The sequence below is a fragment of the Lissotriton vulgaris genome, chromosome 7 (genome assembly GCF_964263255.1).
Source record: "Lissotriton vulgaris chromosome 7, aLisVul1.2, whole genome shotgun sequence".
Taxonomy (NCBI): Eukaryota; Metazoa; Chordata; class Amphibia; order Caudata; family Salamandridae; genus Lissotriton; species Lissotriton vulgaris.
In genome coordinates this window covers 1,717,406,233-1,717,431,173 of record NC_141695.1, presented here as the reverse complement: position 1 = coordinate 1,717,431,173, position 24,941 = coordinate 1,717,406,233, and the positions used below count along the sequence as shown (strand labels likewise).

Genomic DNA, 24,941 nt, shown 5'->3' with positions numbered 1-24,941 from the left:
GCACAGTTGTTTTTCGTAATCACAATTGTTATTTGTGTACATTGTAATTTTATGTATTGTTTTTGGTTTCAATGCACTTGTGTACTTCTGTGAATGTGGTGTGCATCCCTTGATGCCAAAAAAAACGTTTCAAAAAACTTTTTCATAAAATATAAGTGATCAATCACAAATGGTTTGTCCGCCTAGCAATTAATTATACTAGGTGTGCATTTGTTTGTATTTATTCACACTGTCCGGCACTTTCTTTTGACTGTCAGGCAGGCACAAAAAGGCAGCATACAGACAATCTCTCTGTCATATTGGAATAAAAGAGGGTCAAGTTCCTCTAGATAATAAAATGGTCTTTTCTTCATAAAAATGTAACAAATCAAATGAATAAGATTTTTCTTTTTTTGGATGTTTCAAAAACGATTTTAAAAGCACTTCTACGGTTAGAAATCCTAACTCTGGGTCTCGATTGACTCCTATGCTTCCTGGTTTTCACTTTTATCATGTCTTTGTAATATATACTAAAATACAGTTTACTTTTACTTTGATTTCATTCAACAGCACCATTAATCCCCAATTTTCATCATAAGTGGGTTATAGGTGCTTGAAGAACTCAAGGAGACAACAGTAAAGCAAATATTTTGCACAGACAACTCCAGAAAAATGTTTGCGTACAAACAGCAGTATGTGGGGAACGACAGACTCACCGTTTCCTACCACGACTTGAGAGTCTCTTCGGATCGGAGTCCGCTGGAGAGAAAGAAAATACAATAAGATTTCAACAAACATCGTCATGCCAACAGGGGGATTCTTTGATAACTAATTTGAGATAAACTTTACTGAACATCCCAATAAAGGGCTTCTTAAAGGGAGTGTCATCCTAATCAGATTGGGGTTATATGGAACATCCAAATCTAAAGCAAATATATGTCACAATCTTGGATTATGCTTGGGGCATGGAGGATTTAGGATTGTAGAAGGGGTGTAAAACTTACACGGAGGTAGGAAATTAACCAGTTCAGTCTCGGCTCCCTTCTGCTTGCGGGATTTCCGCCCTGGACCACGTTTCTCCTTCTTAGTGGGGTCTAGTTTGCGCCCCATCTTGATGATACTAGGTGCCTGAAAAAGAAATACGAACACTTTTATAGAATCATACTTAAAAGGATTAATTAATGAGGATGCGTTTAGAGTTTCAATTTGTAATTTTCCAAAATAGGCTCTTCAGTCATGGGGTCTATGCGAGTTCAGTAAAGTGTAGACCACCAGCGAGCAGGAGGTTAACATGTTAAAAAGGTCTCTGCATAAGACGGGATTTTGTGTTTCAATAAAAACTGTGTGAAATTATTGTAGTAAATTATCCACTACGTTAATAGGAAGCTAGCTTTATTAGAATCTGAAAAGTCTACAGGATAAAGAAGCACAAGACAGAGAATAAAAAGAAGGAAATGGCATTTTTCAAGCTTCTCAAGTGAAGTCCGAGAACATGGTGAGGAAAAACAAGTATTAAAACCAGCAACAAAATAAATGAGGAATATAAAAAGGATTAGAAGAAATCAGGGGTGATATGCAGAGAAAGGACTGATGTGTGCTACTCGTAGCAGAGGATTTAGCCAAAAAAGAGCACTCACAATAGACACCTCGACTCTCTTGGGTGCTGCAATTAATTTTCATCTTCAAAACAGTGCATGAGGTGTATGGTCTTAATTACTTTTTGGGGTGATGGGTTGCCAGTAAAAAATTAGATTTTCAACAACATTTTTTGTACTGGAGTAAGCACAACCTGGTATGTCATATACCCTACAAGTTACAGTGCCAGTAGAAAGTGTGATGCAGCATGCTGTACTACAGGAAAACGATTGAATTAGACAATCAGGGTGACCCAGCTGTAGAGAGTTCCCTAGTCTAGCCTAAATGATATCACTGCGATAATCAGCACCTTCTGCATGGATCTTAGCAGTAAGGGCAGCATCGGTCTTCTGACACAAGGAAGGCCGTATGATTTTTGATTCATGGAGAGGCCAGTTAGTTCTTTGTCCAAATGAAACCCAAATTTAAAAAAACAGGCAATGGATTAGGAAGGGTGGTGTTGAAAGACAAAAAAGCAAGAGTTCCAAACAACAAAATATGGCGTTTAACCACTAATAGATCGGTTATGTCTATTAAACATGAAGGAATTTCCAGCCAACCAGGTTGTGATGGCTCCAATATAGTCCTCTCATGCTTAGGATCATTTGCCTGAGGTCGTATGTTTATAAAATGAAGCCAAAAGACTTCGTAAGGCGGGCTGGTAGCATCAGGTTGACCAACAGGAACAGACTCGAGAATGACCAGTATGGCCCAACACATGACTAAGAGAAAGATCAAAATTATGTAAGGAGACAGTGTCACAACATGTTGCCTATTGTAGAGACAGGACGTCGCATACTAAGTTGCTGTTCCCTTGAGACAAACATTTTCTAGTCTAGATAACATAGAACAGCGAATCACTACATCAAATGCCACAGAGAGTTTCAGAAGAAGCAAGGTAGCCACATTCTTATCCCCGATATGGAAGTTATTAGAAATCTGACTCTACAATCCTCATTTGGAGGATTTAGACCGGGTGCTAGTGTTCAACATGCTTCGCGTGGGCTCGATTCACGCCAGGTTTTTTTTATAACAAAAAAGGTAAATGAGTTCCATTTAGAATTACAACACATACATTTTTCTTATGCAGATATGATGAAAATCTGGTATGAACCCGCCCTGAACCAATGACAACCACTCCTGGTCTAGCATGTCTTGAATTTGTGGAAATGTCAAGAGAATCATAGTGATCAGCAAAACGAAAATACACCTGTAGAATTCTAGGAGGATGCCATTACCCTATGCGGCCTAGCTAAAATGAACCTAAGTGGATTCCAACTACAAAGGGTACTTTTAATACTATGCTGGCATCTCCAGTTACCTGCAGTGCTCTACAAAAGAAGGGAAACCAAAGCCCTGCATGTCTCACACGGCAAGCCAAAAAAATGTAAAGGCCTTTCACCTGGCTCAATCAATAAAGTAGGTTAAAGGACAACTGTGCCACCATATATTGAAAACAATATGGACCAACCAGTGGATAAATGTCCATTCTGTTCCTACATCCCTCCAATCTTTTCTGTGCGTACCCATAGCTCAAATGTACTTAAGTTTTACATAGCAGTGGCTTGTGATCAGAAGCCACTTCATACTACTATGTTGTTTAAAGACATGCAGTCTATATTGTTGATCCCTTCCTAATGTTTTAGTATCAGCAGGTATGGGAGAGTAGAATACATGTCACCATAGAAGCAGACTTCTATGACGAGGAAGGTGGATTATGTGGTGTGGTTCAGCGACCTCACCATAAAATAAAGTCAATCTCGAACAGGTCCAGTTAGGTTCTTTAACCCCTTCGACGCTCATGACGAGCTCAGCTCGTCATGAGTTACGGTTCTCGTACGCTCATGACGAGCTGAGCTCGTCATGAACCGAGGGTTTTTTTTAAAAGTCAGCGCACAGCGGAAAAAGCCACCGCGCGCATGGTGTTAAGAAACCGCTCAGTCTTGGGTAGCTGTGGCACAGAGCAGTCCAGATTACTCAAAGGAACATTTATAAAACATTTAGGAGTACCAAAACAAAAGGTAAGAAACGCAGCACAATAAAAATCTGACACCAATTTATAAAAATAGGATATATTATCTTTAAATGGACATCAAAGCAACAAACAATCTTCCAAGGGAAACCAGAGATGTGATTTTTCAAAATTAAAATAAATCGCTGTAGCTCAATACTTAATATGCAATAAATCAGTGCACGCGGCTCTGCAGTTTTAATTTGACCAGCCAGCTACTAGAACTCTCTTGGATGGGCCACAATGGCTTGGGAGCCAGTGACAGGGACCACCTCAGTACAGGGAGACTGTTACCGATTAGGCCCAGGCCCCCCAGCACTTTCAGAGTCCCTTCCTTGAGGGTTTTCAAGGCCTTCCCTAAGAGAGACTTATTAACATTAAAAAAGACTTCGACCTGGCAAGAAGGTTTATTTCCCCCATGTCGAGTTGGCAATTTGGGAGCTACCGAACTAGGCTGCGGTGGCAGGTTTAAAGTCATGTTTTCATCTCCGTCACTGTAGAGGTGGAACATTTAAGTGTTGTAATTGACTAGTGACATTTAGCTTACTAGCCCTGGGTACCGCTTATACAATATACTTGGGACTTATGGTTTAGTTACATTTGGCAATTCTATAAACATAGAGCTTCATTCAACACTCCCCTTAAACAATTCTTTTAATGCAAAATGTACCGGATATGTTCAAATCATCATAAGTTGTAGTAATACACATTAATTATTCAAACAGTGTGTCAGCAAGGGGAAGGATATCTTGATCCAAAATTCAAAGAGTCAAAAAAAGAGTTTAGCAGCAAGATAAGATCACTATTCAGTTATCCCAAGACCCATAATTTTCACTACCTCTGTAAAACTGTGGGATAGAGCTCCATTCCGTGGTGAACCCTGATAAGTTTCCATCCTACTACTCGCGGTGGTTGTAACAATCCAAACGCATGTCCTCTCTAAACAAACTCTTATTGTAATGTAGAATGTGTGAATAGCAACTCTGGTGGTAGGTGAATTGAGCTGTACTAGCACTCCAACAAACTAAGAAGTTGCATTTGATGGACTCACACTAGACCTGAATACTTTGATACATATCTTTCTTTTGATTGTGCAGTATTTTCTCATTTGGGAACCACTACTACTTACTTTAGCTCAACATATGGCAATTAGGTATCATCCAACTGTGCCCATACTTCAAGTCGTCAGAGCACATGCATTGGGCCTGGACAGTAGGCCCCAGTGCACTAAAGTCGAAAAACCAGCAGCACCTATTCCAAAAATTAGGGGCGGGGATAGATAATTCAAAATGAGACATTTTCCTACAAAGTAGAAGTCTTGTCAGTGTTGAAGACAGAGGTGAAGGCATCTATAGAGACCTGCCTTTCCACTTTATTTCAAATTTGTTAGGTTGGGTCTCGGGTGTGGGCTCGTTTAGCTCTAGACCTGCACGTTATTGATCAGATCCATTTTGCTCCCTGAAGTTAAGAATTTATATTTTGATAATCAAGTATGCTTAGTTTGACCTCAGATTTCAGCTCGGTATTTAGTGTGGTGTCAATTTTTTTTTAAGCACTCCTGCCAAAACGCTCGAGTGTTTTGAGGACTGAACCTAAGTTTTTGCAATTTATTCTTTTGAGCTACTGATAATCCGTAGATCTTTTGAGTACTAGAGTAACTTGCTTTTTTTTTATATTCTGGCATAGTTTGTATGCTTGATGTTGCAATCACTGAAGTATTTAAAAACTTTTTCGGATCACCAACATAGATTATGTTTTAACATTCTAGTCTAACCAGCATCAGATCCGTAGGTAGTTAAATGTGATGTTTTAACTTCAGTATAGGCAAGATCCTGCTTAACATTAAGAGCTATTTCTTTAATTTTCATTTGAAATATAAAATAAATAAAAATGTAAAGTGCAAACAAGAGGTCTGTAATCCACACTCAAAGTCTTTTTACTGTATGGAGTAGGAGTACTGCCTAGTTCCACCGGCCAAACGAAAGGCCTGTTGCCAAATGAAGACTATCAGGTTAGGAGAATTCTGCAAAGTGTTTGGGCGTGCTGTGAAGTCTTTTTTGCTAATTTAAGATGCTGCCTTCATGGATGTCAAATTAAATGTCATCTGTATATGTTTGGAAATATGTGGTACTGAGCGATATCCTGGGGTCAGAGGTTTAAGATGGCAGTAAGTAATCAGCATAAGGGCATCCCAGAGGACACAGCAAGGTTTGTTTTTTGTTAATAAAGTGGACAAACCGATTCTTCCACTTGGTAAGAAAGATTGGCATCCCAGAAAAGCTATTCCAGTGACTCCCTCCACTTTCTACAGAATTTCCTGTATGCTTTTGTGTTTTATGGTGCCTTAGGATACAGAGAAGTAGTGTAAGCTTAGAATTTCTTATAGGAGTGCAGTGAGAGAAAATCAGATCTTGTCCTTTATTAGTTACGCAGTTTGCCCCCTTATTGGTTTGAAGCCAGACTCCACATTGGAATTAACGTACAACTGCCCTCTGAAATTCTGTTGGGCGACCTCCCCTCCAAGATTTTGCTTATTGAAGAGACATTTTAGATGGGTCTGTAAAGTGCCAATTGAGAGTTGGCTGTATTTTTCTTAAGCAGAGTAGAGATAATATTGGATTTTTATAAAATGTAGGCCTGCTGTGTGGGAAAAACAGTTTCATTTATTTAATCTTAGTAGATTGTGGAAATTGAGTCTTTTAGTGTTGATGCCAGGCTCATCTGGAAGATTGAACCTTTGTTTTCAAGGGTTAACTATGACCTTATTCAAGACTTAATGTGGTGTAAGTCGCAAGGGTTGAACAGAGACAGTGGTTTAAAGGGACGGAACACAGAAGACTCTGAAATATAAGAAAAACTATCCTCAGAGAAAGTACATACATATTTGATTAGTTGATTTATGATGGCATGGGTATTCTTCAAGCCTTGCAGTTTCCCAGTTGATTTTGAACAGCTCCTTCAATGACGATGATGCTTTATGGTTTTTCTTGGCCCTTTAGACATATGCAGGGTTCTCAGTCTGGGGGTAATTTGGTTTTCTCCACTTGCGTCTCTGTTTCCTTATCGGTATGGTATTCTGGGTCAAATCTCTGTTGATCACAACCACTTACAGAATCTCTACATGCTCAAAATGATCCACACTGGCCAGCAGTATCCATCCTGGACACATTTGTAAGCATCCCTGCTGACATTTTCTCTGGTCATATGCAATTGTATTAGAAGAAGCAATTCCTTTCAATCTCCTTCAACACCAACGAGACAGTAACCACGATGGAGCTTGCTCCATAGTCCCCTGACAAAGGGGAAGGAACATGGCAGCATTAGCCCAGCCTCTAACCTGCACTAGCACAATTAGGGGATGCTGGCGAATAATAGGAGGTGACAGGGGCTGAAGCATAGTAGAGAGAAAATAGGCCAAGAGGCTCAAGATCCTGCTCTTCCCCTTTACTGCAGACAAACAGAAGGGCCACACAGAGACGGAGCGTCTATGAGACCTTGAGAAAAGAGAGAGGTAACTCATGGGCATGGCATCACGATACAATGACCTACGGATCTACTTTAAATGTTTGGCTCCTTTTGTTTAAAAGTCATAAATAGGTTTATAGTCCTTTACTTCAGTGCCTCACCTTTAATTTTTAGCTACTTCTGCAGTGCACGGTCAGTTCAAACTTATTCAACATTGTGCCTCCAGAAGCTCCCAATACGGAAGCAAAGTGATCCATTGTTGAAGGTTAGTGTGTTATTGACATGTTTTCAATTATGTTGCTGTTCACTGATACACTACCCAAACTATAATCAACAACAGGTGGAGGCAGAATTGTAATGCAGGATTTCAACTCAGGGACCTCATTGTTTCTTAACCCCAAGTGGGTTTAGGATCCCCAGGATGGAAAGCCTATCTGTGAAAATTAAAAGGGGATCCCTTAATTCTAGTGGTCCCTTCCTGCCTCAACCAGGTTTGAGGGGACACTCTGAAACATATGAAAGGCCTTTGCTTGGGCCAACTTAAAACATAGTCCCAGTAACCAGAACGGTTGAACATGCTCTATGTACAATACAGGTAATTAGTCACAAGGTGAGTCAAGTGTAAGCATTTCAGGCAAAACAGACAAGCTTCATCACAGTTCCAGTCCATGTCTTAGTTTTATTTTTGAGCCCTTGTGATCCTTCACAACAGCCAAAGACTCGATGTATTTCATATAAAAATACTGTCATTATTTCCGCCAAGTTTTTCTGGATCCAGTGAATCTTTCTGAAACAATTGTTTTCAGTTATGAAGGTAAACTAAATTAGCAATTTTGGCTTTTTCAGGCCTAAACTGAGTGCATTCCGTTCCTTTGGACAATACGTCTAAGATCTCTCTCACAATCACGGCAACCCTCAATAGGTCCAGGCCATGTGGGGAAACTCTCCCCAGGTAGCCTGCACTTTCCACGATCAGTTAAGTTACTTCAAGCTGCGTCCATAATCTGTCCATGGTAGGGTGTACTTATGGTACCTTTGTTATGCCTCAACAGTGACTATGTTCATTTTTCTTTACTAGTGGTTCATGATCCTTTCCCAGTCTGCCATCAGTGTTAACTATTAATAATGTTAATATTAGTGACAGCGGCTTGACATCAGAGGCTTAAGTGCATTAAAAAAGTATGTGAACTATGATAAGTGTAATAGGGTTGGGGGTCAGCAAGTTTTGGGAGCAAGTAAACAAGAAGTATGGGAACAGTTAGTGAAAAGTTTTTAAAAAAAGGTAGGGTAGCGTAATTCCCGCCCAACTCAACCACTACTTAGCATTTAATCTCAGACAATATTCACTGTTCAACTGAAAAGAAATCAGCCATCTCATTTCATCCCTTAATGTCAGTTGTCAATGCAAGCCTTAGTTGTAAACCGTAATAGAAAGCTAAATCCCTTTTGGAGCTCTACAAACATCTTGAGTGTCACCTTCTCATATTTACCTTCCAAATTAAATATCTTAATTGTATCCTTCATATAAAACTAATTGAATTTGACAGATTACCTCAACCAAGTGCTTCCTGCGGTATCTTCCACTCATTACTTTATTGGCCTTTCCAATACTGTGTTATATCTTCACCATGTGTCAGATTTTCTGAAATCTTGCTGTTGTATTTTAACTTCATCAGTCTCACTACAGAGCATGTTCTGCTCGCAAAATATCCAATTGTTGAACATCACCATTTGTGCAGAACAGTAAATTGGCATGTAAGACAGGCTCAGCAATACCACCATTTTTAACACTGTCCTCTAAAACAATGACAGACACATTACAGAGACAGCATGTAAATTGGTTAAATATGAGAAATTAGTCACAAAGAAAAACAAGCATTGGCAAAGCCAATAGGTCTCGCCTATGTGAGATCTATCAGCTTTGTTAATGCTTTTTTTTTTTACTTGTCTGTATGTTATGTCATTCTATAGTATGGTTTGGCCTGTCATTGAATAGTATGGTATGGTATGGTCAGTCTTTGTATTGGTATGGCATGGCATCGTGTAGAATGGTATGGCATAGTGGTGTGGCTCACTGGTTAGAGGCGGCAGAACCGGAGCTGAGGACGGCCCGGGACCAGGGTTCAATTCCCGACGCGGCAGGGTCGTGGACCAGCCTATACGATTACAAATCAACTACACCCTTAAAATGTGTATATACATGATCAGAAAAAAAAACATCACTAAGTGATTTGGTTTAAGGCGCATGGCACATGTCTCTCTCCCTCATAAACCCCTCCAGTGGGTGGGGGGAGGAAGAGACATGTGAGCAGGGCAGAGAAGGATTTGTAGCAGACCTCTTAATGGGAGAGAAAAAGCCTAGCATTTGGCTGGGGATCGGAGCAGCTGTCCCCGCTCAAACATGCATCTCTGTGGCTGGAAATGCTGCTATCTCCGATTCAGTCACTCCCTGCAGATCCCCACTGTAACTGTACATATATTTACTCCAATGTCTGTCCTATTTGAGCTGGTTTCCAAGGGTCAGCTCGCAAATGTAGTCTTTATGAATTGCAGTTTCGGAGCCCCCACTGCCTCCAATAAATAAACAATTTTAACGCATGCCTATGGACATTTTAAATGTTAAAAAGAGGGACGATGTTGGCTTAAAGGGATACGAGCATATTAAGTCACAGATTAAATAAAGCACGGTCACTAGCACACATAAGACTAGGGGAGCTGCCAGCACGCCAATTAACATCGCTTGGCGGGAGCATTAAATAACTAAATACAAATGCTGCTATGTATGACAGTCACGTTTGTCTGTGGGCGTTCCAAAACAAATGTGCCCAGAAGTGCAAACATTAGAAAGCAAGCAGCTTGGTAGCGCCTAGCAGTTGCCAGGTCTCGAAAAGTGAACTGAAAAAAACATCCTTGAGCGGACAAGGGTGGAGGGAAGGGGCACAATGAATAAGAAGGAAAGAGGGGTATTTAGGAACACGCACAAGCACGCCACCTCCTTTGACAAGCATTGGCACAGCCAATAGGTCGCGCCTTTGGGACCATAGAAGTGTTTACCATGCAACAGTTGATGTTGTTGCACCAAGGATATTATGCTGCATAACTAAATACTTATAAGGTCCCAAAGGCAAGACTTATTGGCTATGCCAATGCTTGTTATAATTTCTCTTAGTGATCCAATGTGAGATTTGAGAAGCCAATAGAACACTTGCTTAAGAATGTCCAGCAGACGGAGAGTATTTTTAAAAAAAATAAAAAGTCACGAGCTTGGCTAGCACAGGGCACAAGATGCAGACAGTCGGAACCTGTTTCTAACATTTCCTAGAGCGAGCCGACTGGTGATGGGACAGACTTCGTCACACACACGCGCGTAAAGTAGTAACCCCCATCTTGCCTCTGTGCGAGTTAAGTATTTTCATGGAATGACTCCCTCTGAATATGCCAGCAGATATTCAGTAAAAAACAAATGTTTATATGCATGTGTTTGTGGTATTTGCATAGCGCGAACCTCGCCAAAAGGCAGCATGACAATTAGCAGAATAGCTTGTGAAACTATTGCGGGATCAGCATAAGACTTTTGAAGGGATTACTAAGAGACGGGAGGAGCAAGGATCCCCGCGGCGGTCTGGTGATTGGCTAGACCTTGCCACAGTGCAATCCAATCCAGCGATAAGCACCTGCAGAGAGCATTTTTGCAGGAAGCCTAACAGCGTCAAAAAAAGGTCTCCAGCATTGGCACTATTGGAGGAGGAATTCTATCAGCACTACCGCGCGAGAGCAACAAAGGCATTCATTGCACCTGAGAAGCAGATAACTTTTTTTGAGAGAAAAATACAAAATAGTATTTTGGATTCCAGATTTATTCACGCTCAACTTGTATGTTGCCATGAGCAGAAATATTTACTTTCGTGGTTGCGGAACTGTGTTAGTTAGGCACACGAGCAGGAAAGATCGGGAAAGGCACGTAGGCTGACAGAAACAGATACCAGCACGAAGCGATGGGCACAGTGTGCCTTATGGGCGTACAGGCCCGATGTGGAGGTAAATAGGATGTCCTTCATTATGCCACCTGCAATAACAATATCGCCGGAGCGCTCGTGGGACCAGATCAAAGGGCTCAAAGTGATCATTTAAACGGAGCGTTTCCCAAAACCATGGAAAAGATAAACTGTGTGTTCGCTCCATTTTAGAGTAACCACAAGGTGGCGTGCCCTCCCTTGGTAATGAAGACAGCAACGAATTGCGGTCTGGATTTCGTGCAGTCTGTGAGGTGACTTTGTGGTGTAAGAGGTTATTGTATTAGTGCTCAAACCGTACCTCAGGGTTTTTCAAATACACCAAGTTCCTTCCGTCTAAGACTTCAGCAGTGTCCCTATTCCGGAAGTGGAGGAGACTGTTGGTGAAATCTTGCAGCAGATGCCCCACAATGGCGGATCGTGTCCCGGCGAGCTTGCAGACTAGAAGCGAGAGCAGCCGTGCAGGAGTGAATAACTAAAGCTGATTTGCGATGTCTGCGCACTGTAATCGTGCCCGCGAGCGATGCGCTAAAGGAGCCATGACGAGAGAGAAAAGCCAGGCGGCACCTAAGTAGTCCTTACAGATGCTAAGATGGTGACCAGTGGACGAGATATTTGGTCGCTGCTCTAGGGGACATTTAAACACATGACAAGCTTTGGCAAAGTCAATAGGTCTCGCCTTTGAGAGAGGTATTGGAGTTTGTTTTTTGTCTTGTTCTACAATAGTGTAGGTGTATAGTCAGTCAGTATTGTGGGGGTAGTCTGGTATCATTAGCATAATGCGGTCATGTTTCTTTGGCCCTGCTGTCACGAACTGACAGAAGTCGGCCATTTTTTTTTTGCAACCACTACTTAATTTTCTAACCTTTAAGGCAGTGGAAGAATTTTGCCTCATTTTGTACAAGAAGCATTGAATCACATTGCTTGCTTGGCAAAACAAAAACATACAATTACGCCTACTAGGACATGAGACGAGCAAACTCAGTTTGTGGCGCAATACACAAATATTTAGCATTATCACAAATAGGTGTTTTCACCAAATGGAATATACTAAGTGGCACGATCCAGGGGCCTTTTGTCCAGCTAGGCTGGCTCCCCATGAAAAAACTGTTTAGCTGCACAACTGAAACGATTTCTGCAGCAGACTGCTTGAGCGGATTAAGAGAAAACTTCTCAGTAAGAGAACCAGTGCTGCAATCACCGAAATGCATTAGCAAAGCATTAAGTCTTGGTTATTGATTTTAAGCATCTGTAAGACAAAGGCAAAGCAAAGGCAGCCTCATGCAATGTGGTGGGAGTGTGTTCTGTGCATTAAGGTTTAATGTATAGCACTGAATTAGTAAACATGCACGTGGGTTGGCCACCACTGTGATTCCTTGCAACCCCACCCAGAAAGCATGGGGGCAATAGTGGGGAAGCTCATGCAGCATTCTCACATGGGGAGATATTATTTTCATGTGCCATGGGAGTTTGACAAATGGAAACTGACCAGGTTTCTTGTCAGGAGTCTGGCAGTATTTCTTGCATTTAATACACTTTTCTAACAGATAAAAAGTTAGTAATTGTAGACAATTGGCCGAAGGAAGTAGAAAACAGATTTTTAAGTATGTTCCCCAAGGGAAATAGTATATTTACTGTGGGAAAATAAATGAGTTATCTCGAACAAACATAGCAGATTATCATTGGGAGAAGCCTATTTTCTGCACGCAGTATACATTTTTCATACTTCAGTCAATTATCTCCCAATATACATTAACATTACTGCCAAGGAAAATGAAGGATTAAGAATATCTACAGGGTTGTAGGATTTCTTTAACAATAATTTTAAGTGGTGTATTAAACAGCAAGGCATTCAACCATGCTTCTCCTGCTTGCTGCAAGTAATTAACATCTAGACTGGTACTGTCTAGCACTATATATCGCTTGTGCATATTTGGGAGGTTTTTTAGTGGGGAGCAGCTATAGCTGGGCTGTTGTGCGCATGACATAGCAAATGCTACACAGAGCATCAATGCAACTTTGTACATTGGCCAGGAAAGCAGAACAGCAAAAGGCAGGGAGCTCAATAAACAACCAACAATATACCTTTTACTCACATTTTCCAGTGATTTGCCTTGGAAGGATGATGATCTTAGGAAATATCTCGGGTGAATGCTGTGCAAGAAACCATGTAAAGGATTTTTTTTGTGGGCGAGGGGTTGCCATCTAGGTATCCTCCTCGAGCAACAAAAAATACAATAAAATGGCCGCTCAAGGCACATGCACACACCACTGAAGGGGCACATTGATATTAACCCATGAATAACACTATGTGAATGCATCCAGAGTCCTTAGACATGGCTGACCATTCCCTCTTTACTACACACAAAATAGAAGAGACACAGTCACAGGCACGAAGAAGTCCCTTAAAAAAACACTGATTCCTCCAAGGCCACTACTCTAACAATTCTCCATGTCCCAGAAAACGGCTGTGATCATGCAACAGTTCCTAAGATTTTGTTGCCTGTTACACTGATCCGTTGTCAAGTTGAACAGATGTGTGGAATTGATGCTTGCATCACAGAATTACAGCAGTGAGTTACAAGTAACTCAGCCCCTCTCACAAGGGAAGCCAGGCAAGCAGATACCCCATTAACACGATGCTGGGGCTCAGTCCTCTCGTTGTGTATGATGCTGCTCTCACAGATCTAAACTAGAGGAAAGTGTAAATAAAGTCACGCTCACAAAGGACAGAAGACACGACAAGCAGAGCACAAACCTCCCAATATATCTGGATCACAGGGAGCAACTACAGATGGAAAAAATCGCTCCTACACAGGAGATAGGCAGCTGCAAGGCCCGGCCCCTTCCAAGCTCAAACGCCTGAAACTAAATTAAAAAAATAGTGCACATAAACACAAAGGCAGACAGGAGAAAGCCTATAAGTATTACAGGCATGCTCTGTGGGCGGTAGCAACACATGAAAAGGAGGGACATATGTGAACAAATAACCACTTAGAAGCAAGGATTCACAAAGGACACTCAAAGTTACCAATCAAAAGACATGGGAGGACTGTAAGCCCACAGAGTGGATACAGCATGGCCCTTGGTGTGATGCCCAGACTTTACGGGTTTGACCAAAACCCCTCCATTCCAAGCCTCCCCAGTAAATCCCTTAAAGATCTGAACCAAGGGATCGAAATTACCTGGGGGAACTTTAAGAGGATAATTAGTACTAGAAGGTACGTCAATCAAGGATCTAAGAAAGCGATTTTCAGTGGTAGGCAATTAGTATTGCCAGTGCCCCAGAGTTCTGCTTTATAAAGGACCCCCCCCCCCCGCTAGAACCTTAGTATTATAGATTCCCAAAGATGGTGCTAGCTGCCTGGACAGGGTTTTCCTGTGAATTTTAGTAATGTGAGCAGTCTGTTGAATTAATTGTAGTTTCACGGCCCAATGTGTTGTTGAGGTTAAGCGAATACCTAAGTAATCGAATGCATCAACTAACTCCAGTTTGCTACTGCCAACTAACACAGGGCTTTTGGAGGGTTTGGCCATTCCTCTTGTGAAAATCATGTATTTTGTTTTAGCCTCATTTAACACCAAGCCCCGCTTGTCACAAAACTTGATAAAATTGTTCAAGAGTTGTTGTAGAACTGAAGGGATTTAGAAATTAGGAGGGTGTCGTCGGCGAAAAGAAGAAGAGCAGGAACTCTTCTTGCGCTGATTTTTGGAGCATCACACCCATCTCTGTCTAAAAAGACAACTACCCCGTTAATAAAAAGAGTAAAAAGTGTGGGGGGCTAACACACATCCCTGTCTTACTCCACGCAGGACTGGGAAGGTTTCTGTGACTTTATTGTTCTCCCCCTACCGCACCTGTGCTGTGTTTGATGAATGTAATCTGATTAAAAACATCTAAAAGGTTTCTCGGTAGGCCCAACTATTATAAACTCTCCATAGGCTGGCTCACGGGACTAGATCAAAGGCAGACCGTAGATCAACAAAGGCCCTGTACTAGAAGGTGGTTATCCGGGGTGAAGGGGAAGCAGCAGTTGCAGGTCATAGGAAGGAAAAGCGCAAACAATTGGAGGATTTAGAAATGGAGGTGATCGCACTTGAGGCTGAATTGGTGGCCTCCAATACCCCTGTGACTGCACATAAACTATCCATAAAGCAAAAAGAGTATAGGGATGTTGCAGAAGCAGCAGCTAGGATTCAGTATCGAGCCACCCAGCATCGTATTCATGCCATAGGAGATAGGGCTATTAAGTTGCTGGCGTGGTTAGACAAAATAGAACTGGCTAACAGGTGGGTGGTCCAGATAGTGGATCAGGGAGGCGTCATCTGACAGGATAGAGCCGAGATCGCAGGTGCCTTTGCCAGTCATTTTAAACAAATCTATACATCCAGGCACTCCTCCACTAAGGTCGAATCAGCAGATTTGTTGGCAACCTTGCTACCTGTTCTAGATGCCCAGGATGTTGGGAGCCTGGAGGCAGCGTTTACAGCTTAAGAGGTTGCGAAAGCTATCGGCTCTCTGCAGTCGGGTAAGGCCATGTGTCCGAGTGGGCTCCTTATTGAGTTATCTAAATCTAACGCTAATACTATTGCCCCATTCTTAGTAAGAATGTATGATGGGAGCCGTATTCAAGGTGTTTTGCCTGAATCGTAACGGCTAGCCAGTATTGTGGTAATCCACAAACAGGGGAAACTGCCTGAGGAATGCAGCTCTTATCGACCCATCTCTTTATTAGACCGCAAAGTTAAAATCCTAGCTAAATTGCTGGCACGACATCTTTCCCCATGTCTCCTCAAATTAATACACCCGGATCAATCTGGCTTTATGCCCACCAGGAATACAGCATTGAATCTCAGTTTTACAGTGTGTTGGGCAGGGCCACCACGATACAAGAAGATTCCATCATAATGTCCCTCAACGCTAAAATGGCCTTTGACATGATAGAATGGTTGTTTGTTTTCGCTGCATTGGATTGATATGGATTCAGAGGGCGATTTATATCTTGGGCGCGCCTTCTTTACTCCGCCCTTTTGGCTAGAGTTTCCGCAAATGGTACGCGTTCGACCTCCTTTGTCTTGGAGAGGGGTATGAGACAGGGTTCCCCGCTCTCGCCCCTACTCTTCGTCCTAACCCTGGAGCCCCTTGCGATTTGGGGCCTGAATTGGTCACTTGAATGGTCCGATAAGATTTTGCTTTATGCCAACGATATTCTGTTGTACCTGGCCAGACCTCTCTTTTCATTGAGACGCGTCCTACATATCGTTGCACAATTCCAAAAATACTCCTGGTACAATATTAATTGGGACAAGTCCTTGATATATGTGTAGAGTGTTGCTCCACTGGTGCTACCGGTGGGATGTAAGGCCCACATAGTGACTGATGACTTCCAATATTTAGGAATTTACATCACACCGGACCTCTCTGTCTTTTACGAGCGTAATCTATTGCCCCCCTTGCTTTACCTCAAGGCAGACATAAGTCATTGGAAAACACTACCTTTTACATTGTTAAGTAGAGCGTCCCTCCACAAGATGATGGCCTTCCCGCGTTTTTTGTATGTCCTACAGAAAGCACCATATTCAGTCCCACCGCGATATTTCCAATTGATTGACTCGGATGTGGGGGCCTTGCTCTGTGATAAGGCGGTCCCCTGCCTCGCCCATACAAAATTGTCGAAGAGCTGGTACGATGGTGGTATCGCCCTACCCGATATTAGGTCGTATTATTGAGCATCGCAGCTAGTGGTCTTAAACAGGGGGGTCCACCGACCCATTTCGGCCCCTGCGTATAGAATGGATCGGCATAATATGTTACCTCGCACATATCTTAGAGCACTTTATGGGGGTGCGAAACATGACCTAGGTTCACTCCTACCTCAACCACGGTAGAGTTATGGCACAAGGCAAAGCGGGCTCTGGGATGGAAAGACAAAATAACAGTTACTCCTTTGCTAGAGTCCGGCCACTTGGGTATGTTATCCAGGCAGCCAGGATTTGATAAATGGGACTTGATTGGCCTCTCGACAGTCGGCGATATGTGGGCAAGGGATAGGGCGATTCCCTTTACTGATTTAGAAAGTGCCTACCAATTACACGAGCGAGAAACTTTCCGTTACCTTCAAGCCAGAAATCCGCTGTATAAAGCCATACCCAAGGACTTTGAGTAGCCGGTTTTCTCCCCTTTGGAGGACAGATTGTTGGATGATTATCTCCCGGAGAAAGCTATCTAACTGACTTATCGGAAGGTCCTCAATCATACTCCGTATGCCATGGGGAAATTGCATGCAAAGTGGGATGAAGATATTGGGGATTTGGACGATGATGATTGACACTGGCATCCCCCCCCGAGAGGTGGCGATTCGATCTCGATACAGACTTATACAGTTAAAAATATTGCATCAGACATACTATACTATACTAGCTCGGTACTGGTTAAGATGGGTGTGATGGGATCCCCTGCCTGCCCCCATGGGTGTGGGAGGGATGGTACCTATATACATCAATGGTGGTACTGCCCAGCCATTCGAAAATATTGGGAAAAAGTGGTCGCGTGTATGTCTCGTGTCTGTAACTCTACTATAGACGGCTCGCCCGGCAGTGTCTTCTTAATATTTGGGACGCGACTGATCTGTCACGTGCCGAGAAGATGTGGGTTACATTGGGCCGCAAGGCGGCAAAGCGTAACATAGCTAGAACATCGAGGGGTGGGGTACAATTGTGTGGATTGGGAGTCTGATCTGGATTGGTACATGCAGGCGGAGAGGGTGGTTTATGAAAGGAGGGATTGCCCACAAAAATGGACCAAAATATGGGGCCTTTGGAACGAAGACATGGGGTTGCTGTGCGCTCCTGTTGTCCTCACTACCTAGTGGTGGAAGATCTTTAAATACTCTAAATGTGGAATAATGATGTGTGTTTTTTTGTAAAATTTCCCAACACCTTCTTATATATTTGTACTGTGTATTGAGCTCTTTGGAATGTTTGATTATTGTAATGTATTGTTTTTGTTTTTTTACGTTTATCTTTATTAAAAAGATTTCCCCCTAAAAATCAAAGGCCAAGCAAAGCTTCCCTCCCTTGACTGTCACTTCCTTTCAATAGATGCAAAGGAGGCGAAAGACCTGGTCCAGAGTACTAATTTTTGCACGAAAGCTCCATTGAAAATCACTCTGGATTAGAAACTCTAGGATCCAATCCTGCATCCTTCCTAAAATGTACTTCCCCCGTTTTATTTTTATTTGCAATAAAGGGGCTTGTTTGGTAGGTTAAAATGTTGTGCTTGTGTTTATTTCTGTTTTCATATATTTTCTCTGCTCCAGTTATGCCCCCCCAGCCCATCTCCTCCCTCCTCATTTGCTTCTCCAACCTCTATCGCATCTTCTTCCTCCATCGATCAGGTTATACTCCCTTTTGTCCCCATCTTCTTCATTCTCTCTCCCGGTTTCTTTCTTACCCTCAGTTTCCATTACCAGTGTGCCTCCTCTCATTCTTTCTTTACTTCTCTTTTGTCGCTCACTGTTCTTTATGTCCCCTCAGCTTAATTTGCCAGTGTTTCCTTTCACTCCTTCTCTCGGTTGTCTTTGTTCTGTCTTCCCCTTCCCTCGTTTTTCACCACCAGTCCATGAATTCCTTCCTCCGTCCCTCTTCCCTCAGTGTCCCTTCTCTGTAACCCCCTTCGCTTTTTCGTTCCTTCTCGCGTCGTCTCTGCCCCCACAGCCTCTTTCGTTCATCTCTTTGTTGTTCTCCGCCTCCACCCTCTCCCATCTGTCCACGCCCCTCTTCTGCATCACATGCCGCGCGCCACCCTCGTGTTACACACATACACACACACGTCATCACCTCGCTAAGCAAACACTCTCTTTCCAAACAAACTGTGGCAGAAGGGGGGGCAGGGATTCCAGGATGGCCGAGTGGGGGACAGGGCAGGAAACAGATGTGACCCTCGCGCACTACCCTGGGAGGTAACCGAGCCCAGTCTTTCCCGGGATGCAATCTATCCTCGCCCCCTGCTCTCATGACATCACCCCTGGCAGATGTTTGAATTTTGACATCTATTTATGGTGTTTCTGTGGATGTTGTACATGCACAGAATGCGCCTCTCGCTGCTCTGCTCCCTACCACCCAGGGACTGCACTGCACGCGCTGTGCCCCGATAGGACAAGTGACAATAGGCGAGCATATTCAGAACTCAGAGTGCACTACTGACCCGAGGTTATAATGCCATGAGTTAAGGGTCTGTAGGACTTACTGGATTATAAATTAAAATAACTTTTATTTAAGTATTAATTATTTTTTTAAAAGCCATTGTTATTTGTAATATTAATACATCTAAGTCATGTAAATACAACACATATTGCATTACAAATGCTATAGGTGTCACGTTTGCGAAAGTTATAACTATTAGTATTGTAAATGACAAAGCTATTAATTTCGCTATTTTGAAAACCAACACATAAATAAAATATTTGTCATTTACAATACCAATAGCTCAAACTTTCCTAATGCGAGACATATTGCATTGCAAATGCTTATTTATAGATGAGGACTATTTCTGCTATTTTCCAAGAATTGGGAATAGGAGTATTAGACAAGATTGAGTTGGTAAGCAGATTTATATAAGGAGATGGTATCACATTGTTCTGTAAATCTGATAGAGCACAACAGACACATTTCGTAAAATCAGCAATAAAGTTTTCCAGGCTGCAAACATAACTGATATTATCTGCAGGAATTTTCATCAAGTCTGTGATAAGAATACCACAGTATTCAGAAGACATTCACAAACAGGTCTGGCTTTGGCTGCAGGCCTTTTGTTTTTTCAACACATATTTTGTATGCTTTTTGTAAAACTATTTTTGGGAGAAGTGGTGGGCCCTCACCAATGTGAAAAAAACTCACTAGTTAAAATCAAAAAGATTTTTGATCTCAAAAACCACACATTGTCAAAATAGTCCACAGCACAGAAGAGCAGTTGTGCACCCAATAAAAGGGTATTATGGCATCACTCACAGTGACATTAGCCAATTACTGAAGAAGAGTGACCCAGTGCCCCATGCTGTAGAGGATGGAAGAAATGTTAATTACACAATAACAGACGAATAAATGAAGAGAGATGGCCTATAGGCATATTTTAAATATATTTTTTGTAAAATCAAGAAGGTGATCGCTATGCTACACCTAACAAAACCCTTTAGACGGGAGTAGGAAGCATGCTCAGCCCTGCTAAGTACCACGCATCAAGCGTTAAAATAAATCATTTGAATGTGGTGGTCCGTATCACCGCATTAAATGTGCCTTGACCACCTGCGCACTCCAAGGGAAAAGCAGGGAGTGACCAAGACCGTTGGATCTGCATTTACAGCAGAACAGCATTGAGTGATTGTGCAGCCGGTAGTGCAAGACTTGTATTGGCCGCTCAGATTAGTGTGCTAATAAATATTGACTGACACACGTTGATTAAAAAGAATATTGATAATATAATTTAGCAGCTTCAACTCAGAACTGCTTACATCCTTGGGCTCATGACGCAGGGGCTGGGCTCAGTTGACTGTATTCATTAGCAGCTGAAATCCCCGCAACAACTGCCTGTCTGTCACATGGCCTTTAGTAGGTAGTTCTTTCTGTGCTAGTCAGTAGACTATGTGATTTATCCGGGGGTGTTATTCCAGCAACCGGTGCCACCTCCAGTGTCACCGACTGTAACCTTTCCTTTTGGCGGCTTCGGGCAGGATTCTGAATGCCGCCAGAGTCGGAGAATTATGAGCACCGGCATGATGATCACAACTAACTGTAATACTGTATGTACAATGTTTTTCTATCTTTGGCATCAGAATGGAGCCGCTGGCACCTCTCAGGTCGGATTGCAAGCATTTAAAAAATATACAAGCTATTAACGTTTGTTCATGTCCACATAAAGCCATATGTACTCACTTTTAACATAACTTTTCTAGTTTTGTTTATTTTATGCATCAGTCAGGGATCATTAGGTGCAGCACTAAAGCACATTTAAAGTGCTTTCATCATTATACCTGCTGTATATAGTATGTACTAATGAGCGGGAATTTATTCGCTTTTTGTGATTTGTGTTCTAATTTTATACCGGCTGGTACAGTAAAATACCGGTCATACGGGTAGAAAACTATCCAGGTGGCAACCCTACTTCATGGCCAGGCACCATCAGACATCCGCAGCTGTCTTAGTTTGTTGCCTGCAATTATCAACAGGCTCCCATCCTGACCCGAAGAGTCTCTCAACATGGCAACAGTCACACCTCTGTGGGCGGCTGTTCGACAGTCAGTAGTGACAGTTGAGAAGCCTAAGTCCCCTGCTCGCCCCACATCTTCCACAGAGCCACCTCGGCCAGCGCACCCGAACTAAGTCGGACGATCAACTGCTCCTTCGATACCGCTACCTTCCCTGACTGAAAACACGCCGAAGTCAACACCCTCCGCAGACCCCAAAAACTTCAGGCCCATCTCCCCGCTTTCATTCGCAGCCAAAGTCATTGAAAAGGCCGTCAACACTCAGCTAGCAAACTTCATCGAAACCAACAACGTCCTGGACATCTCCCAATCCAGTTTCCAAAGCAACTACAGAACTGAGACTGTCCTACCCGCAGCCACCGACATCCGCTCCCTCCTTGACCAGGGTGAAATGGCAGCCCTAATCCTCCTGGACCTCTCGGCTGCCTTCGACACCATTTCCCACCGCATCCTAGCCACCAGACTCCAAAATGCCGGCATGCGCAGCAAGGTCCTCAACTGGATACGTTCATTTCTCACCAGCAGAACTCAGCGAGTCAGACTCCCGTCCCTCACGACAGACCGAGACCATCTGTGGAGTGCCCCAGGGCTCCTTCCTCAGCCCTACCATCTTCAACATATACATGGCCCCCCTTGCAACCATTGTCAGAAATCACAGGCTCAACATTGTCTCCTATGCCGACACCCAGCTCATCCTCTCCCTCACCAACCAACCCAACACTACTGTGTTAAACACAGGTAGTGGTTTGGTATAGGTTAGCTGGCGCCACTTAGAAAATTCTCACAGTTAATTCCAACCCGCACCGGGGTTCTACGGGGATCTTCTGTTGTTTATTATTCAGCATATGTTGTCCGGTCAGTTCCAGGTATCTGTTTCTGCCAGAAGGCTTTCGCCCGTTCTATCTTTCACCTTGAAGTCAGCCCCGTTTACAATCAGCGTGTTCGCTCTAATTATCACCGCATACTGATGAAAAGACAACAAATCTGGAATTAGCCTTGAGAAAGTCGTGGGTTACATTCCTAATTACGACGAAACACGTGTCGGCTGTATGAGAAATTTTTTTCCAGAGAACGGGAATAAACACGAATCTGATGTACCAGAAATAACTACTCTTCGTGATTGTATCAGAAGGAATGTGGAAACACCTGTATATATGACATTATTGTGATTTACGTGTGCTAAGGAGTGTTGTAGCAACCCAACACTACTTCCAAGAAGGGATGAAAGCTGTCGCCACCTGGATGAAGAACAGCTGCCCGACACTCAACTAGGAGAAAACAGAAGTCCTCATCCTGGACTCCACCCCCTCTGCATGGGATCACTCCTGGTGGACCCCCACCCTCAGAAATACCCCCACTCTGACGGACCACGCGCAAAACCTTGGCATCATACTAGACTCATCACTCACAATGAACTGCCAGACAAACCTTGTATCATCGACCTGCTTCAACACCCTCCACATGCTTCGAAGGACGTACAGCTGGATCCCATCCGAATCCAGAAAGCGGCCTCATCAATAGTAGACAGGACTATGGCAACGCTCTCTACGCCAGAATCAACAAGAAACTCCTTCACAAACTCAAGACCATCCAGAAAACCACAGCCAGACTGATCCTTGACATCCCCTGCCGCAGCCACAATCACCCAACACCTTCATGATCTCCACTGGCTCCGCATCGAAAGAAGAACCACCTTCAAACTCCTCACCCACACATACAAGGCCCTTCAAAACACTGGGCCAACATACCTGAACAACGGACTCCCCTTCCAGGCACCCAAAAGACACCTCCAATCAGCCGACTTCTCTCTGGCCACCGTCCCACGCATCCACAAGACCAAAATGGGAGGAAAATCCTTCTCCTACCTCGCAGCCAAGGCCTGGAATGACCTCCTCCTCCACATTGCCCCAGTTCAGGAAGGACTTCAAGACCTGGCTTTTCGGATTGACCGCAGTAGTCAAGGGAGCCGCCTTGAGACACGTGCGGTGAGTAGTTGCACTTCACCAATCCCTGATTGATTTACTGAGTGACAGGGAAGAAGCACAGTAACCACACAGGGCATCTCAGCCCAAAAGTGGATGAAATAAGTTGTGTTACATGCACTTCTCCTCCATCATTCCAGGCCCTGGCAGTCTCTGCCCAAGAGCTGTATGCTTCCATTATATATACTACCCTTGCTCTCTGGTCTGGACCTGTGCCCTCTCCACCCCATGCTTTCTACTCCTTTCCTTCATGCACACCCTGCTCTTGTCCAATAGATTGTTTTGCCTGTATGGGCTCTGTCCATAGATCTTTGCCCACTTCGATGTATGCCATCTCTTCTCTCTCTGTTCTTGTGCCACACAAAGTGTCACACATAGTGTAGGAAATGTCACACATAAGCACTTCGGTCACGCCACTTTGAAAACCCCCCCCCCCCCCCCCTGTTTTTTTCAGCCCATTTAAAGCCCCACCCTCTTCCAAAGTTACTTCTCTCTTGGTTCCATTTACGTCTCTTCTTGGAGATGTTAAAAGTTGTTTAATAACGACAGGATAGAGAGCCATGTTTATTTTGTTCACCCTTCTATTTTTTTTCTGCAAAATGTGTGCCACTCCGTACTTGTTTATAAACAGTCATTAAATGTGTAAAGCTGGCGCAACATACCACACTTGTGTGATTATTGTCTATGTAAAGTGCTCCAGCGCTTTCCTGTAATTAATGCGCTATATAAAACAGCATAAATAACAAAATAGTACACCCCATTCGAAGGTGGGGAAAAGAGCAGTCGGCAGTAACATTTAATCTCCTCTCATAGCTGTATAGTTCCTGCAGTCCGTGTTGGGGAGGGGGTCCATGGATGCCCACACAGGAGATGCGATGCAAGGGATGCCCACTGGCTCAACTCTTGCGTGAACTCTGTTGGCCCAAGGCTCCACCAAAAGCACAAACAACGGTGCATATCTTACACCCTCACCTCTGTATATCAGATGTCTCGGATCCCCAAGAGTTCTTAAGTCAGTTCTTCAATCCACCCTCCGGTTCAGCTCTCCTCCGGCAGCAACACGTGTGTCTCCCCTGACATCACTCTCGTGCGCTGGCACCTAGTCATCGACACAGAAAATGGGCTTGAAAAGGACACGTTCAAAAGCTGCTAGCCATCCGCCATCTTGGAATGTACCCAACAGAAGAGCACTGACTCAGTCGACGCAATATTAATATTTAAATAATGTATCATGTTAAGCAATTTTTCTCAATGTCATCATAGTTTAATACATAAGCTAACGTAGATATAATTAAGATTCATCACATTTTGAAAATTTGGAATATGTTCTGATTGAATTTGATACCTAAATATTTCTTTAATATTTTTCCTGAATGCATGCCGCTAAAATGTATTTTAAAAGGTTTCGGTTGTTACTATACTGTTGCAGCATTGGTTGTCGGAATTAGTAGAATGGAAAGTACTAACACGCCCCCTCCTTATATTAGCTTAGTACGATGCCTGTCTTCCGCTGAGGCACTCTAACCCCGGAACCAGACGTTGTTTGAGTAATATTTCTCCGGTGTCTCGAGTTTTGTGACACGGAAAGGGACAC

General features: G+C 43.2%; 1 protein-coding gene across 2 annotated transcripts in view; it reads right to left on the bottom strand.

Moving 5' to 3' along the window:
- NOP2 (NOP2 nucleolar protein) overlaps nt 1–24,494 on the bottom strand; it is a 70,067-nt gene extending 45,573 nt beyond the window's left edge. Inside the window, exons 1-3 of one of the 2 annotated variants that reach the window (XM_086932896.1) lie at nt 24,320–24,494; nt 984–1,107; nt 696–738 (exon numbers count right to left, since the gene is read on the bottom strand). In XM_086932896.1, the coding sequence (XP_086789022.1) occupies nt 696–738; nt 984–1,089 (149 nt within the window). In that variant the 5' untranslated portion in view covers nt 1,090–1,107; nt 24,320–24,494. Of the gene's footprint in view, nt 1–695; nt 739–983; nt 1,108–18,556; nt 18,850–24,319 lie in introns of those variants that run through there. The other variant, XM_086932897.1, reaches the window with a different exon arrangement.
- Nucleotides 24,495–24,941: the final 447 nt, after the last annotated feature.